General features: G+C 45.9%; 1 protein-coding gene across 3 annotated transcripts in view; it reads left to right on the top strand.

Annotated features, from left to right (window-relative positions):
- LOC135896098 (facilitated trehalose transporter Tret1-like) overlaps window positions 1-14,163 on the top strand; it is a 34,571-nt gene extending 20,408 nt beyond the window's left edge. For all 3 annotated transcript variants that reach the window (XM_065424448.1, XM_065424445.2, XM_065424439.1), the window contains 4 exons: window positions 2,992-3,215; window positions 5,249-5,523; window positions 12,826-13,098; window positions 13,681-14,163. In XM_065424448.1, coding sequence (XP_065280520.1) covers window positions 2,992-3,215; window positions 5,249-5,523; window positions 12,826-13,098; window positions 13,681-14,029 — 1,121 coding nt within the window. In that variant the 3' untranslated portion in view covers window positions 14,030-14,163. The remainder of the gene's footprint in view (window positions 1-2,991; window positions 3,216-5,248; window positions 5,524-12,825; window positions 13,099-13,680) is intronic.
- The last annotated feature ends 3,698 nt before the right edge of the window (window positions 14,164-17,861 follow it).

Below are 17,861 nucleotides of genomic sequence, written 5' to 3'. Positions count from 1 at the left end.
CCGACACCGAGGAATAGGGATTGAAGCAGGTCTGCATCATCTTGAGCATCAACAACGCCATTCTCAGTGATGCTTACACAGCTTCAAAAAATGGGCAAAAAAAATTCTGAGGACACCTATAAGCACTTATGAGTTGCAATGCAAAATCATCAATGTCCTATTGAATTCCGCTGAGCGGTCTTTAGAATGACTAGATCCTCGCGGGCGAGCGACCACGTTGAGACGCTTGGCGCCGTTTCGCATTGGCCTTACCGAGGTAGTACACTTAGAAAGGAGGCGAGAGCTTGCGCAGACAAGGAATGCGAGGATAACGCAGGCTTCCGTGAGTGAGAGCGAGGGTGACGTGGCGTCGTGGCGATGCCTTCTCCCCTCCCGAAATATAGAACCAGCAGGTGTTCCCTTTGGCCCGCTATGCTTCGTCGAGGCGAAGAAGGTTTTAACGAAAAGTTGACAGATTAGCTGACCTGGGGTGGCTTGCACGAACATTTAATAACGAAAATAACAACGAATTTAAGAACGCGTTCTTGTGCGGACTAGGCGTTGTCTATGTGACATTTAAGAGCGCGTTCATAAATTCGTTGTTGTTCTCGTTAATAAATGTTAGTAGAAGCCGCCCCTGCCTTGCAAACGGCGTGCTTGAAGGTATGAGGCGCGCGTGATCCTTGGGATGCACAAGTCCACGAACATAGCTTGGCTGCAGCCGTCGGGCTTCGGCAAGCTAGGCACGCGTCCCTCATTGTTTCAAATACCAAATACTGCAGGCCATCGGCATGTTTTAGTAGGGTACTCAGTGTGCCTTAATGCCGCATGTCCCGCGCTGGTTAACCTTCAAACGACTGCTGATTACATTTGCTGATACTTCGGCGTATAGCATCCGTTATTCAGCGGAAAGTCCAGCCGCAATCTCGGCGTCGGAGTCGTGTCCCAGGGAATCCCACTTCAGTAGGAGAGAACGCCGGGTAATGTTTCACGTATACCACGCTCGCATAGAACATTCCTCTGACATGTTATGCTGGAATAGTGGCACTTCGAAAAAAGAAAAGTACTCTGTGGAGTGAGCAGCACTCATAATGTACGCATATCTGGAGGTAGAACCATAAGTATAACAAGAATAGACGCATTAACGTGTTTCTAGTCTCATCACATGGCGAGGTTGAAGACTATAGCTGCCGCGCGTGCTCCGACAGGTTCATACGTTGCAGCGCCCACGTGTATCATGGCAATTACCAATAGAACCAATCAATAACCGTTCCAGCAACATTTCTCAGCCCATCTACCGCGAGGCTATTGATCGGCTTGGACAGTCATTTACCCGTGGTTTCAGCTAAATGCTTTGGTAAAGCTAGTAACTTGTTGCGCATAGTTTGCCAAACCTAGCCTGCTAAGCTAGCTTCACTCGAGAGGGTTCGGGTGTTAAACGCTACAAGGGTCAGTTTCCATTGGCGGCCTGTCTGGACCCAGAGATTCTTAGCACCCTCTGCTGCGTTACAGGTCTGACCACCGCCTTGGTCAGGTGCTCTGCAGCTGCTGGGAACTGAGGGCCATTGGGTAATTGAGAAAGTCATTTGGGGAGGGAGTAGCCGAATACTGCACCAGGAAGGCCATTTCTTTTTCTGGTGAGGGAGTGTCTCGTTGAAGCTTAGTGGGTCATCCGCATGTTTTGTCGGTGACAGGTGTCACTCCAAGCCTGCAGATGTTCACTAGAGGAGGTGAATTTCAAGCTCACCCTCGTAAACAAAACAAAAAACACCTTACAGACGGATTTGAGCTTCTGACTACGGCAACGGAGCATTCGACATAGCTCAGTCAGATAATCCCATAGGCGGCGAGGTTACCTTATTGCCAACAAGTACAGCCCAGAGAGCCCTACATGCCCAAAGATTGATTTATCCGCAATAGATTTGTTTTCCTGATCGTGATGGGTAACTCAATATATAACGATTTATAAACGGTTCTGGCCTCGTAGCAGAGTCACGAAGCCGACTGAAGCCAGTAGGGCGACGTTTTGGGAAATTAATTTATTGGGTATTATTGCGTGCTCGCATAACTACCATACTCGGAGCTTCAGTAGGCACAAAAGCTCCAGGGTGCCCTCTAGCACATTTTCTAGGAAACCTTACATCGAAAACTAACTAGGTCAGTCTTAGGACCAGCGTATACTTGTTAAGGAAGAAAGAGCACAAAACCAAAGGGTAGGTGGCGACGCCATATTAAGATTCACCTAGAAGGCGCTCGTGACGTCGTAGATGTTTGACAGCGTTTGCTGGGGACCACTTCATTCTGTATCACTAAGGACAGCATTGTATTCGAAAGGAAAGACATGGATTCAACGCGGCGACCTTTGCGAACTTTTCCTGCACAGCATTAGCGAAAACGCGCTAAAGTATCCGGAAACACTTCCACTCACAATCAGATCGTTGAACCGCACCTGAAATCGAGCCCGGAGCCCTGCATGAACCGGGATTTTGGCTGAAACTGAACCCGAACATGCTTTACTCTGGTACCGTGCCTGAACCCGGATACCTGACAGAACTAAGACTACGTCGACAGATCTGGGAGCAACTAATCGTTCAGCTTGGGCAGCCTTTCTCTGGCACTAATCTTCGAAGTCATCTGCATCGCTTCAAAACAAATTAGAGCGCCGTACAAAGCAGCCGAACATACCATTACAATTTCTTGTCGTTCTATCAAGTCCCAGGGTTGGACAAATTGCTTTAACGCACGCCATCCTCTTAATTGGGGAATAATGATGATGATGCTAATTTACAGGCTCCTCTTTGACACCGGCAGTAGCAGTCACCTAGACTGCTTGGGCTAATAGAGTTTTACTTTTTGCATTGCACTCTAGCATTTCTGTCGCGAACATTTGCTCCTGAATGCTTCTTTTTTTTTAGGTGGCAGCCACGGGCCTAAAAAAAAGAGAGGCTCGAACTACCCAGTGTGTAATCGTACGCATTCTCTTCAGCGGTCTCTTGCTTCACACACACCCAGGGCTCCTTCTCCACCTGCTGGGCCCCAGAAGAACGTTGCTGCTGTGCGCCTTCGGCCTAATCAACGCCTGGATATGCGTCGCCGTGTCCAGCAGCGTCAACATGCTGTTCATCGGCCGCATAACGTGCGGAATCTGGCTCGGCGTCTCCACCAACTCCGTGAGCCTCTACGTCTGCGACGTGGCTCCTCCCACAAAGAGGACCTTCTTTGGATCGCTCACCGAGGTGCGACACCTATTTTACGCCAGCACCCTTAAATTAGGGTGTAAATTCGGTGTCGCTGTGCTTCCAATTGTCGATTAATTTTGCCTCATTCTACGATTTGCTGTACTTTCGATATACTTGATAGCGGCAGTGACGGCAAAGATACACGGATGGAGCTTCCCCACATGTCTTACGGCGCCAATCAGCCCGGTAGACTTCGACAACGCTTTCTGCTATACTGAATCAGCCTATCTTGATGCTAGTGACGGTTTCGCATTTGCCTAAAGGCGGAAGAGAAAGGCAGAGAATAAGGGAACTTTAGTACTTGGAGCTCATTGCGATACAAGAGCTGCAGTAAATAAGATGTTTTTTCGATATCTTGCCCAGTCACATCTCCAGCTTAAGCTACCGCGACTAAGAGTGTCGGAATATTTACTGGTGGGCTCTTTCTTGTGCGTGCGTCGGTTCCGTAGCTTCCCCTTCAGTGCTAAAAAAAGTGTTCGCGTGTATGGCCCCGTGGCTAGCAGATAGACACCATCCCGGAAATGTATTGCTCTCGGGTTTGATCCCTGAACCAGGACGAAGTGTTAGCTTTGTCTATTGCATCGTGCTAATGTGCTGCGGATGATGATTTCTCGCTTTCACTCTAAATATATGGGTGCGCGAATACAAAAATTCCAAATACGAATATAACAGGGTATTTTCTATGTCATTCATATGCTCTAAGTGTTCGAATATTTGTTTCACTTCATATACAAGGGGTAAAACAAGGTTTATTGGAGTCACGCAGGAGAAACAACAATGGTAAGTTGTGACCGTAGGAATGATTCTGACGCACGGGATCCACGGTTGTTGCGCGCTTACACCAGCTTTTGAGCGAACGCAAGCGACAGGTAACTTCTGGTGAATAATTTCTATTTGAAATTATTTCCAGTGAGCTATGGGCAATCGACGAAATCGTCTTGACTTTCGCTTATGTGGCGTGGAAGAATTTCGAAGTCAACATCTGGTACAGTGCGGTTGAATTTTAATATTGCGCGCGAATTACGAGACATTCTATCGTTTCATCAACAAAATAAACTGATTGAGTGAATAAACGACTTTTATTTAACAGTAGAACAAGGTGCGAAACTTTTGAAAAATTTCGTGGAGGAACTCGCCCAGCTTCCTAAGTGACGTCGGGCAAGGGAACCCCGCATGGGGCTAGAGATTCCTTCTTCAACTGCCCAGTTCCTGCGGTAGCCAAACGTTGTCCTAAGGAACTCAGTGTTGTCGACACCGAAGACATACATTGGGGGATTGATGAGAAGGCCGTGATCCTGTAGTCGAGATACCAGCAGGCGTAAATGCTGCTTGGGGGATTAGCTAACCACCAGCAGGTCGTCAAGGTAGGCAAAGCTCAAGTGCAGTATATGATTGACCACGTTGTTAGATCTCTGACGACTGAGCAGCGTTTTTTCAACCCGCACGGCATGCGGACGTTCTCGAAAATGTCAAACTGCATCATAATATTCGTCATAGGGTTGTCTGCCGCTCGACAGATATCTAGTGGCAGGCCTTGACTAAGCTTATTTTGCTAAATAACGTTGTTCCATCTAAGGTGGGAGCGAAATAACGAATATGAAGGAGCAGATTACGATCGGGGAAAATGCATGCACTGATTTCTCGGTATGGTTGCCGCATTGGCACCACTCTCCAGGGTCATGCTATGCTACCACGTGGAGCGCTTATCTCCTACTCCTCCGGGCGTATGATTTAATGAATTTATACGGAAGGTCATTCCTTATAAATCTTGAGGAGGCTCGAGTAGACAGGCTTGCTGTTAGACGTGCAGCGTATTTTACGGGCCTCACCGCCTACACTACGGAGAGACGGTCGCTTTAGGGCCTGCTGCCTCTGGGGGGGGGGGGGGGGAGGGCGAGGGCAACGCTCGGCACCCCCATAAAACGCATCTAATTGTTTTTTCATTTCATTTCTGTTTTGAGACAAACAAGTTCGCATATAACTCGCACATGGCCGGTTTGAGTCATCTCTCCCGTTTGCACCGCCTACAGGTGGCCGTGAGCTTGGGCATGCTAGCGGCCTACGTGCTGGGTCGTCTTGCGTGGCAGTTGTCGGCGATCCTGTTCACGCTGGCGCCGGTGCCAGTGTTCGTGTTCCACAACAACCTCATCGAAAGCCCGCGCTGGTTTGTGACCAAAGGCCGCTACCGTGACTCAAACACGGCCATGGTGCGGCTTTACGGCGACGACGTGCCCCCGGACTTCAGGTTCGACCGGACGGGAGACGATTCGAACGTCTCTACAGTCGGCTGGCAGAAGCTGGCCAGGTAGGTAGCGATGAAACGCCGCGCTTGACTCTGATGCAACTGCAAAGAGCGCAGCAGAGCTGATAAAGTGCTATAAGGCACAAAAGTGAAACATTCGGCTTGTCGGTGCTGCATTACCAAAGTGAGCCGGTGCAACAGGCACGGAAAAAACAAGAATGGACACTCAAGGTGCGAAACTAACAACTGAAACGGTATTTTCCCTTGCAGGTATAAATATGCCTTGCATCAGAAAGAAATATGGACAACAAAGAGAAAAGAAAAACATATTAGGGTAGAGGCTTGGGCTAGTTGGTCGTGGTTCATAACATGGTACGTTCATTCATACATGTGTAAAGCAATAATAATAAGAGCGCCTAAGAGCTGCGCTCTTATGCGCCCGTTCCTGCGGCAAGTGTCGTTGTCGTACCTCGTGACCGAGCAGACGAGCACGGCGAAGGATGAGAGCGAACGCGGAGCGCAGGGGGAGATGAAAGACTGCGATAGTGAAGAGAGCGCGAGGAGGAAGACGGAAGAGGAGGGTGTAGTAGAACCATAAGGCTGCGTTCACACTTGGTCTTGGAGCAGGCGGAAGCGGAAAAAACTTGACAAAATCCACCCGCCTAGGCGGAAAAACGGGCGGAAAACCAGGCGGCGAAAAAATCGGTCTCGGACCGATTTTTCCGCCCAGGCGAAGCGGAAAGACGTTCCGCTTTACCGGAAGCTGCAATCGCATGTAAACATCCGGTCGTAAAATTGAACATTTTCCGTTGCTCATGGTCTATTTTTAGGAAAAACAACAAGCTAAAGCTATCGAAACTATGTCTTCTTTATCTTCTATGGTAGACGCAAGTTAAAAACGACACGTGCAGTTGCGCGAAGTGGTAGTTTTTAGCAACTGATGGGTCAATGAATGAACGTATGTCTTGAAATAGTGTGATGAACAGTGCCACCAGGCGGACAAACCTACGCAAACTAGATAGATGTGGGCGAAAGCGGACGTGGTTTCCGCTGCAGTGGCGAAACAAATGTGAACGTTTTGTACATGCGCGAAAAAGATTATCCGGCCGCTTTGGCTTTTCCGTCCGCTTGCGGTTTCCCAAGTGTGAACGTAGCCTAAGGCGGAAAGCGGAGGAGTAGGGTATGGCGAAAGCGTGAGAAGAAAAGCATTGGGCCGCGCAAGATGGACTTTGCTGCGACGATGGCTACGAGGTGGCGCCAGAGCAGGGCGCGTCGTCGGTTCCACAAAGTGCTGCGTGAGCGGAGGCCTGTCTGCGGCTGCTGTTTTGAATTACAGTACGCGCTGCCTGTCGCGAGGTCCCGATTAGCGAGGCCGTCGCGCCACACTTTGCTCCGTTTGAAACGTGCCCGCACGAGACAGATTATCCGCACCCGCCAATATACCACGAAATGATTTGTATCCTGGTTTCTGATGTCGCCTTGGCCTTGACAAAATTGCTGCTATTAGGTGGTGATATTGAAACTAACCCTGGCCCCGATCTAACCCAAATTTCAAAACAGCTGAAGGATATTGCAGCTGACATCAAAGATATTAAAGAAAAACGTTTAGTAGATATGGAAAAAAAGCTTGACCTCCTTGCAGTCCTTGAAAATAGAGTCGAATCCTGTCAACAAGAAATTGCCTCTATGAGCGAAGTAATAGACATTCTTCAACATAAAATTGACGACCTTGAAAACCGCAGTAGGCGATCTAACCTAATTATTTATGGCCTAAAGGAAAAAACGATGAAACTAGCGAGTCGTTAGAGCAAACTGTAAACAAAGACATTATCGAAGACACCCTGGGACTAGAAAAAGTTGCCATCGAGCGTATACATAGGTTGGGGAAACGAGCCACAGATAAAACTCGACCGGTAATAATGAAGTTACTTGACTACAGACAAAAAGTGGCAATCTTAAGCCGAGGTTTCAAACTAAAAACAACTGACTACTCAATTGGTGAAGACTTCTCTAAAAGAATAAGAGACATACGGAAGAAACTTTGGGATAGCGCAAAACCAAACCGTGAAAGAAAGGAAAAAGTATCACTTTCTTTTGACAAACTTTACATTAACAAACGCGCATATATTTGGGATGAAGAGAAGAAGGACAAAGTACCGATGCAAAAAAACGACGCAGAAACAAACCGCCGAATAACCCGCAGAGCCGCACAAGCGGCACAAGCCGCACAATCAAAAGATTAACATTGATAAATGTAAACGCCCGCAGTGTCCTAAATAAAACAGAAGCCTTGGAAGGCCTTCTAGTCGATTACGAGCCCGATATTGTGGCCATCACGGAAACATGGCTATCACCCGCTATATTCGACCACGAGATTGCCCCGCCAAACTACACAATCATCCGGAAAGACCGACCTTCACGAGGTGGAGGAGTGGCCTTACTGATAAAAAACTGTCTTCGCCTTGTCCTTCTTCCCGAGGTGGACAACGCTGAAGCCGTTTTCTGCAAACTTTTGTGCGACGGGACGTCAATCGTAACCGGTTGCGTTTATCGGAGCCCTTCCTCTGACAGTGCATGCCTTTCAGCAATTCAAAAATATATGCAGCGTCATGTCCATCAATCCAGGATTATTCTTGCGGGCGACTTTAACCTAGCTGACATAGACTGGTCCACAATGCATTATGCGTCAGAAGCCTCTGAAGTGCTAATAGACTTAATGCTAAATTTTAACCTACATCAACTTGTCACTCGTCCTACCCGCGTTCAAGGCTCAACGAAAAATATCCTCGACCTCATATTTTTTAGCAACCATTTTACTACAAGTCAACCACAAATAGACATTATTGAAGGAATATCTGATCATAGTATACCTATGTGTACATTCCAGCTTGATCATTGTGTTACTACCCAGTCAACAGTAAAAAGCTTTTTTAACTTTCATAAAGCAGATGACGCAAGCATACTAACCTATCTGTCGCATGAATTCGATTCCTTTTCGGAAAAAGCATCTCAGAAATCTACTGATGTAGATGCATTGTGGCTACATTTTAAAACCATCGTCCTGCACTGTATAACTAATTATATTCCAATGCAAAAGAAAAAACAGCACCTTAAAAATCCATGGATCACGCGCGAAATAATCCATGCTAAACGGCGCGCAAATCGGCTTCGTAAGGCTAACAAGAATAACCCAAAACCATCTACAACCTTGAAGTTAAAATCTGCAGTTATGCATTTCAAGCAGAAACTAAAAGATTCCAAACAATATTACTACAGTGTCACTCTTGCTAACTTCCTAAAAGATAACCCACAAAGATTCTGGAAACATCTGCGCAGTACCGAGCAGACAACAGCCAAACTAACTGAAGAAGAAAAAAGTGCAACGGCAAACAAATATAACAATTTCTTCAAATCAGTCTTCACGGAAGACAATGGCACACTCCCCCCTCTTCCACCATCCTGTACGTCAGTGCTTGATCGGTTAATAATAACGGATGCCGGCATCCACAATCTTCTCCTCAACATTGACCCTAAGAAATCAACCGGGCCTGACGAAATTCCAAACGAATTCCTAAAAAAATATGCTGAGTGGTGCAGTAGATATCTGGGACACATTTTTCGTAAATCACTAGCAACTTCTAATCTACCACATGACTGGAAAAAGGCTAAAATAATACCGATCCACAAGAAAGGAGACAAAAATAATGTTGCCAATTTCAGACCCATATCTCTCACCAGCACTTCATGCAAAATACTAGAACACATCATTCTAAAACACATGACAGTATTTATAGAACGTGAAAACATCCTATCGCCTCACCAGCATGGTTTTCGATCTGGCTTATCAACCATCACTCAACTAACAGAGGTAGTTCATGACCTCGCTCTTAGTATTAATAATCGTTCTCAAATTGACATGATTTTACTTGACTTATCTAAAGCTTTTGATTGCGTGAGTCACACTAAACTAATTGCAAAAGTGGAGCATGCCATCGGGAAAGGAGAAGTTTCTGCTTGGATAACAGCTTTTCTAACACACCGCTCACAATTTGTTATGTTTGACCACATGCCATCTGATGTCGTTCCTGTCACATCTGGAGTACCACAAGGCTCGGTACTCGGGCCGCTATTATTTCTAATCTTTATTAACGATATAACCGATAATATAGGGTGCAAAATCAAACTCTTCGCGGATGACTGCGTGATATATAAGGAAATTAACAGCCATAACGACCATCTCGATCTTTCTGATTCCCTTAACACGCTAGCCGAGTGGTGTTCCCAGTGGCAAATGTCTATTAACGTCAATAAATCAGTGGCAATGACAATAACAAGAAAAAAGCAACCCTCTCATTTCACCTATGTCGTTAATGGCACGCCTCTTTCCATGGTTGAGCAACAGAAATATTTAGGAATAACGCTGACATCAAACCTCAATTGGGAAACACACATAACTAATATTACAACTACTGCACTACGAAAGCTATTTTATCTAAAAAGACGCCTAAAGATCGCTCCAACGAACATTAAGCTTCTGGCCTACAAAACATTTGTGAGACCTATTTTAGAATACGCTAACACAGTTTGGTTTCCTTACACAGCAACTAACATAGCTAAACTTGAAGCTGTACAAAGAAAAGCCGCAAGGTTCATTCATAGTAAATATCGTTCTACTGACTCACCTTCACGTCTCTTAGCTTCCTCAGGCCTCAACACATTATCGACGAGAGCGAAACAAGGTCGATTAAAATTTCTGTTTCAAATGCTGCACCATCAGTATAAAATTGATATCACCCGGTACATTTCATATTCGCAATCTAGAATAACACGGCATCAACACGAACATACGCTAACTGAATATTCCTTTTCTAATGACGCATTCAGGTACTCATTCTTTCCTCGAGTAATCAGAGAATGGAATGAACTTGACTCATCATTAACAGCGACAAATTCTTTATCCCTGTTCGTTTCACAACTGGAGCTCATCACAAGAGATTATTAATGATTTCTCATGTTTGTTCCCTGTTCTCTTTATGCTAAACTAACAGTGCTTAGAAAAAAAATGTATACACTTCTTTGTTTCCAATACTTCACGTTTTTTGCTTTGACTATGATATGCCCCGGTTGTTGTTCATTTTTGTTCTGCTTTGTTTAGTGTTCTGTTGTATAGCTTATCTACCTTATCCTTTGTATTTTGTTGAATATTGTTGCTTTTTCATTCTTTGTGTAACTCGCAATGTATTTATGTCTGGAAAAGAAAGTGTTCATGCCCGTCTGCTAGGCTCTCGGCTGAGAGCGGCAGTATTGTAAAATAAATAAAATAAATAAAATGAAAACACGTATAGAGCTGCGCTCAGATTCGGCGTTAGGGAGTATAGTAATCATTGGTGAACGTTTGGTGTCACCTCGGAGAAGAAGACGACGCACCTTGCTGTGACTGCGAGAGAGCTAGGGCTATTCGCTGACAGTGTAGTGCTCTTCTACAATTATCGTCGTCGTAATTAAAGACTACTTTAAGGAAAAAGTGTTATTTGCCTACCCTTCCATGGTTATGATAGCTGTTGTCGGGGGATATATTTGTGGATATGGGGCAGTATAAGGTAAAACTATTCCAATATCTTTCTATTCCAATCTGCTGACGTCAAATTTGCGGAACCGCCGACGCCAGCATCGGGCGGTCACCCGCAGGGTTGTCGGAACAAACCAATCAAATGCTCCCCTCGTTCATAGGAGGTCACTTTTGTTTGCTTGAAAAACGAATAACATATTGCCTGCACTGAGCGGCTTGTCTTGTCTAATTGGCTCTAAAGAGGCGAGGAGCATGCGCAAGTGGAGAGGGATTCGATGGGGCCGAGAGACCGCACTGAATATCGATAACCGCATGATGAAGGTAGTGCCGGCGTCTGCGATTGGCCCGCTTTCTCTTACTTAGCTTGTGATGACTCGTCGACAATCACGGTGGCATGCAACGGAAGCTTAAGGATGACGCTAAAACGGATCCTCAGCAAAGAAAAGTTGGCAGAAGGAGGTCGTAAACGTGCCGAAAATGCTCGAAAGCGTTACAAGGCCACGCAACAAGCTTCATTACACGCAAATAAACCCATGCTCTCCAGCAACGGCGAGTAGGCAGTGCCAGAGCGATCGGTGGAAGCCATCTTTTATTCCTTTCGAACGGGGCAGCCTGCAGCTATTATTATGCACCATATTAATGTACCTTTACAGCGTGCACGTCACTTTGACGCGGTGAGTTGTTGTGGTTTTGTGACGTCGCATGACAGGCAGGTGAAGTGGGTGCAGCCCGAAACCCTTTGACCAATAGCCGAGGGCTAATGGCGAAAAGGCGTCGAATCAGAAATAACTATTTTCGTTTTGTTCGGTGAAGTTATGCGTAATCAGTGTGTACACGTCATATGAGATGGGGAGCTATCGCGGTTTTCGTCACGTGGCGTGACAGACAGGTGAAGTGGGAGTGGCCTAAAAAAGCTTTTCACCAATCGCGGTGGGCTGATTGCAGAATTGGAATAGAAAAAGTTTGGAATAGTTTTACGTTATAACGTTTCCATGCACGGCCAAATGATACTACTAGCACGCCGTCTTATATAAACCCTATATACTGACCAACAAAATAGAGCGAGTAAGCGTGCCTGTCTGCTGTGTAATAAGAAATTCTGCATAACACCTCAACACATATGTGGGCTAATGAGTGTAGCTCTAAAGCATACAAAACTCATAATGTGAATACCGCTGTATATTCAACGATTTCTTTGACTTACTTTATATTCTTTGATTAGGCTATTCAGTGTTTGTCACCGAGTGTGTTGCCCATCCTCGGCCAATCCTCCAGAAGCGGCATGTGCCACTGTGACAGATGTGCATAATTATTAAATGTAGCTCCATATCTGTAGCACTTCTCTGTGCATAAATCTACCACGACCATTCTTCTCCGTTCAGCGTTACGCATCGCTTTCGTTTTCGTGACATCGCTTGGTATACGTCTCACATTGCGCCTCCGCCTGATTGGCTCCTTTCCTATGGGCATAGCTTTACATCCGTATAGAGCAGCAGCATAAAGATTGCAATAAATTGCATTATAGTGGATAGACGTAAATACTTCACGAGGTTTCGTGCTGCAGTGAATAAATTAATTGCATTTCATGAATGAATTCACTGCACACAGTTTGGCTGACTTCGCTTCACACGTACCCCGACATGTCTGCATAGTTCCTTTGTTTTGCCATAGTGTCAACGACATGGTCATCCCTTGCTCCTTTCGGTCGACGCTTACCCCCTAGCTGCAGCGCAGCGCATGTGCAAATAAAGTCAGCCGTACCACTACTATCCGCGTGTGTGCTTGACCCGCCGCAGGATACTGTCGGTGTGCCTGCTGCTGAACCTGCTGCAGAGTGTGTCGTGCGCGCAGCTCGTGATGCTGCGCGCCGTGCAGGTGGCGGGTCCCCTCGTGGACGTGATCGCACCGCAGGAGTCGGCCTGCCTGCTGCTCGCCATGCACGTCACCTGCGCGACCCTATTCGCCGCTCTCACCCGCTTCGTCGGCCGCCGCCAGCTGCTCATTGTCTCGGCCGTGCTGGTCACTGCCGTCCTGTCCACCATGCGTCCGTTAGATCACGTCGTCTTCAGGTGAGCTCGCTCATCGCAGGTCCCCGTCAAGCCCGAAATGCCGCACTGCTGAATTGCTCTGTCATTGAGAGAGGTCCACCACTGGAGCGCTATGTTCGCGTCAAATCACCCGAATTCAACCAAGGGGATGCTCTCGCTTCCATGGTAATTTTCTCAGTCGTTAAAAAAAGGAATATAAGAGAATGCACCCCATAAAAGATGAACGACAAAATGCACTAATTCTCATGCGTGTCGTGGACAGCCGTCGTAATTCTTTGGTTGAAATACGCAGCGGAGCCTGAATGAGCTGACGGCGGGAACTTGAATAACAAGGAGAAATAAGACGTGGCGAGAATTGAACGATCTGATTCTCTGACTCACTCGCTTACCTTTTCTTGGAAAGGAATGTGCCCCGGCTTTCTTGAATAGCAAGGAGAAATAAGGACAGGCGAGAATCGGACGAGCTTATTCTCTGACTCACTTATCTATCTTTTCCTTGAAAGGAATCCGCCCCGGCTTTCTGGACCTGCTGCTGACTTGTAACTTGACCTAACACTTTCCTTCAGTGCGCGTTTCTTAAAGCAGACCCACTCACCCGCGCAGCCAATGGACGCCCGACCAGGCCAGCGCAACCAGGTGGGACGCCCTGTGCTCCATCTGCCTGCTGGTGCTGGCCTACTCGGTGGGCCTGTGCCACGTGCCTCCACTGGTGATCAGCGAGCTGCTGCCCCTGAAGGGGTGGCGCTACCTGAGCGCCTCGTTCGTCTGGTTCTGGCGCTGGCTGGTCACCTTTGGGATGGTCCACTTCGACGAGGAGCTGCTGAGGGCCGGCGACTTCAAGAACCTGTCGCTGGCGTTCGGCCTGGCGGTGCTTCTGGTGGCCGGGGCCGCTGTTCCCTTCGTGCCGGAGACCGAAGGCCGCACGCTGACCGACATTCACCGCGACGAGTGACGGCGCGACCACGTACGGCGCCCCTTCGCCGTTGACAGTGTGCACCAGCGTGTCGAAATATTTGTCGCGCTTCGTGGCTGCTCGGCAGACTTTATGAACTGCGTCACGCGGATAAAAAACCGTTGCATTGCTTTTTTTTTCTTTATTTGACGTAATTTTGAATTTATGGACTATGTTGTGCGTTGAAACTATGCCCTCTGCATTTTTTCGTCCTCATGTCAGAACATTGTAGTGCTGCGTTAGGTTTCTACGTGCAAGCTTACACTTTAAGAAATGGCCACTGTAGCGTATGTCTGCTGCATTCGTCCTTTTATCGCAAGAATCTGAAGTGCCCCTCTATATTAACGGGTGAGGCTGAAAAACAAGCATATTCTTAGTGCACCGGGGCTATGGTTCAAACTTCTTATTGAAAAAGAATTTTGCAAGTGACCGTATTTACGATGCGGGTTGCAACTAGATTTCGGGGAACTTATTGCGACGTTGCGGTGTTTACTTCAGTGTAAATGGGGACTCATTTAAAGGAAGGAGAGACCAAAGCGAGTGTAAAAGCGAAACTGACATGAGCGTTTTATAGACGGGACTCTTCATGACACTGAGTGGACATGAAAATACAGCCTCCTGCGCGTCAGCTTACTTTCTCTGTTAACCCTACATTTGTGGACGCATACAGAATATCTCGTCATGCTATTTCCGTAAAGGAACACTTTTTCGGAGAATGTTTTGACGCACGGAGTTGTGGTCTTTTTTTTTCTTGCTCAATGTCTGTCGCGTTTCAGTGCTCGTGCTTACAACCATCTTCCAATATTGCCTTCCGAAAACATCTCTGCTGAAAACATGGTCGCAGGTAGAGTTTTCTTCAGGTGCTACGTACCCTCACCTCTCAACAGCGCAAAAAATTGTGTACGCTTTCACCGTCCTTCAAGATATTGAAGATGAATCTCTATGAAGGTCCATACCCACGAGGGGGATAGGCCAAGAATTGGGTGGCAGTATAGGTAGCTAAAAAAAATTCCCGTTTGAAAATGAGAAATGCAAAGTAAAAGAAAAGGCCGAAGAAGATAATAGATTAACTAGAATAATATGCCGGCGAGCACTCACACGAACTGAAGGGTGAATTTTAAAAGATAAAGGCCGGCTCGGATGCACCTCGACCCTTGGTCTTCGTTTTTCGTTGGCAAAAGTAATCGAATAGCGCACGGCCTAGTACCTAGAGGGGGTCATAAACGAACCGGAGAACCTGAAATCTTTCCGCAGGAAATTCGTGGTTGTAAACAAAGGATCTATGGCGTTGTACTGAAGAAAAGGTCGGAAGGACGGGTGAAGCTTTAAAGTGTGACCATGACCACCTCTACAAAAGTATGCCTCGATCTCTGGTCCGTGTAGTATGTCTTTGAGTCCAGCGAAAAATATCAGCATGATACATAAGTGTAATCCATGCGTGACAGTATGCGCGTCATATATTTTCGAACAGGGACAGGATATTTAAATTGTCATACGCCTTACTACACGGATATCGCTTGGGTTGGTGTAGGCTCAAGTCGTGGCTTGGCTCACGTGGCCGATTTGCAATGCTTGAGGTGATGAAAAGCATCGAGAAAAGAAAAGCAAAAGCAGATGCCAAACGAGGGACATTGCGGAACATAGGAGCAACAAAATTTAGATAGACAAGAAGAAAGGGGGTTAACCGAGGGGCCCGATTTTTATTTGTGATATCATAAGAAGCCAAGAAACACTTGCACCAAGGACAACATAGGCAAAATCACTCGAACTTAATAAATGAAATAAAGAAACGATAAATTTATGGAAATGAAAGTGGAGGAAAAAAACAACTTGCCGCAGGTGGGGAACGATACCATCAAAACGGCCAAAGCGGAAGAGAGCGAGGCCTCCTATACAACCATACATCAGACAGCAACATTTTGGTAAACAGTGGTCACTGTCGGGAACTGTCTATTTCCTGACAGTGAGTATTGAAATTACCCTTTCATTTGTGTTCACAGATGCTCATGTGAATATAGTACAAAATGACTGTAAGATAAGTATTGTAATTTTTTTATCTGCTTGCTGTTATTCTAACGTTGTCTAAGATAATTTTTATAATAATTCACTTGGGAAAGTGCGCTTGTGCAATTTTTATCTAGTTTTTCTTTCCTTTTTACGCTCACTATTTTGAATTTGATGACAGATAATCTAACAGAGATATCATGGCTGCTTTGATCCAAACGAAAGGAGGCGAGTATTTTACGGGCGATGGCCTGTTCGTTTATTCAATGAAAATACTGGAGATCGCTCTGAACAGTGAAGCGACAAATATAGTCAAGAAGATTTATAATGACAATGACCTCGCCTTTTAGGTTAACTTCTGGCTCCCGCCATTATGTTGCTTGTCGTTTGATAATACCATGGGGAACTTTCGAGCTTTTAATTACTTCACATTCGGCGAAACGAGTTGGAGTTGAATTTAAGCTCTCAAGCACTTTTGCAACGCTCCCTTGGGAAAAGGCCAGTGGTCAGTACAGAATGTTTCTAGCCTCGTCTACGTGCGTAGTACAGGGAAGATACACTGCTTGTCAAACGGCGCCGTACGGTCTGAGAACCAAAGTTTAAAAAAAATGCACTCGCCCAAAACAAAAATTACTGTGAAAATAACATTCTGAAACTAAATTAAGCTGTCGATTCACGATTCGCACCAACATGTATTTCTAGGGAGATTACTTCAATGCCGTATTTACTGCTAAAGACGTAATGAAAATACAATTCCGCAATTTTGTTGCTTTTGTCAAGAAGTAACCAATAAAGAATGGCGTTCAGGTAAGCGCTGTATTGTGTCTCTCATCTCTGAGCTTCGATATTTTGATCTGCTGACAGAGGCAACATGTACAGCAAGTGGATTTGGGGCAATATTCTGAGATTCGCCAAGATTATGGTGGTTCGAGCATTCATTTGTCGCAACAGTTCTAAGGACCTAAGAATGAGCTTTTGTTGCTGCAATGTAGAATATATTTCGCACGAAAAGAAGAGAAATGCGCAACTTCAGACAATACTTTTACTTCGGCTTTTATTTAGGCACCACACACGTATTGCGAGAGAATGTGCAAATGATTTCGCTAAGTGATCAGGCATTAGCAACCCGGAAAGTTTGACAGGAATAATAATCGTAAAAAAGGATGTCCATTTAAAGTCTGCTATAAAATGTAAAAAAATGCCCAAAACTGGCTCTTTTGCCTGATTGATAAATAAGTGGAAAAAATGAAGCAAGTCTGGGGCTACAAATCAGATAAATCACTAAGAAATTAGATTCGGTGGTTCTACATGTCAAAACCAAGATATGATTACGAGGCACGCCGTAGTAGGGGCCTCCGGATTAAACTGGACCATCGGAAATGCTTCAACGTGCACCAGTCGCACGGTAGACGCGCATTTTATGCATTCCGCCCCCAGCGAAATGCAGCCGCCGTGACCGGCATTTGATCCCGCGACCTCATGTTTAGCCGCGCAACGCAAAAGCCATTAAACCATCACGAAAAAATCACAATCTGTCTAATTTATTGACACAAAATTTGCGCTTAACTTGTTTGAGGTTTCATTCGTTGCAATATTGTTCTTGTATATAATGTGTTGCTTAAAGGGTAGAATTCAATTGGCGTCCAGGCAGGCAATACGTTTTCTGCGCACAAGTTGCTTTGGGAATGTATTTTGTTACACAGAAATCGGAATGATTTGAGCTTCCGGCTGATGCACTTGGTGAGAAATGGTCCACGACATCGCATGCATTGTACAATTATTCGAAAAGCGGATATATGGTGCACGATTCCAAAGAAGGCAACAGTCT

The sequence above is a fragment of the Dermacentor albipictus genome, chromosome 8, assembly GCF_038994185.2.
Source record: "Dermacentor albipictus isolate Rhodes 1998 colony chromosome 8, USDA_Dalb.pri_finalv2, whole genome shotgun sequence".
Taxonomy (NCBI): domain Eukaryota; kingdom Metazoa; phylum Arthropoda; class Arachnida; order Ixodida; family Ixodidae; genus Dermacentor; species Dermacentor albipictus.
Note: the sequence above shows the minus strand (reverse complement) of the source record. Positions and strands in the feature narration are given on the sequence as shown.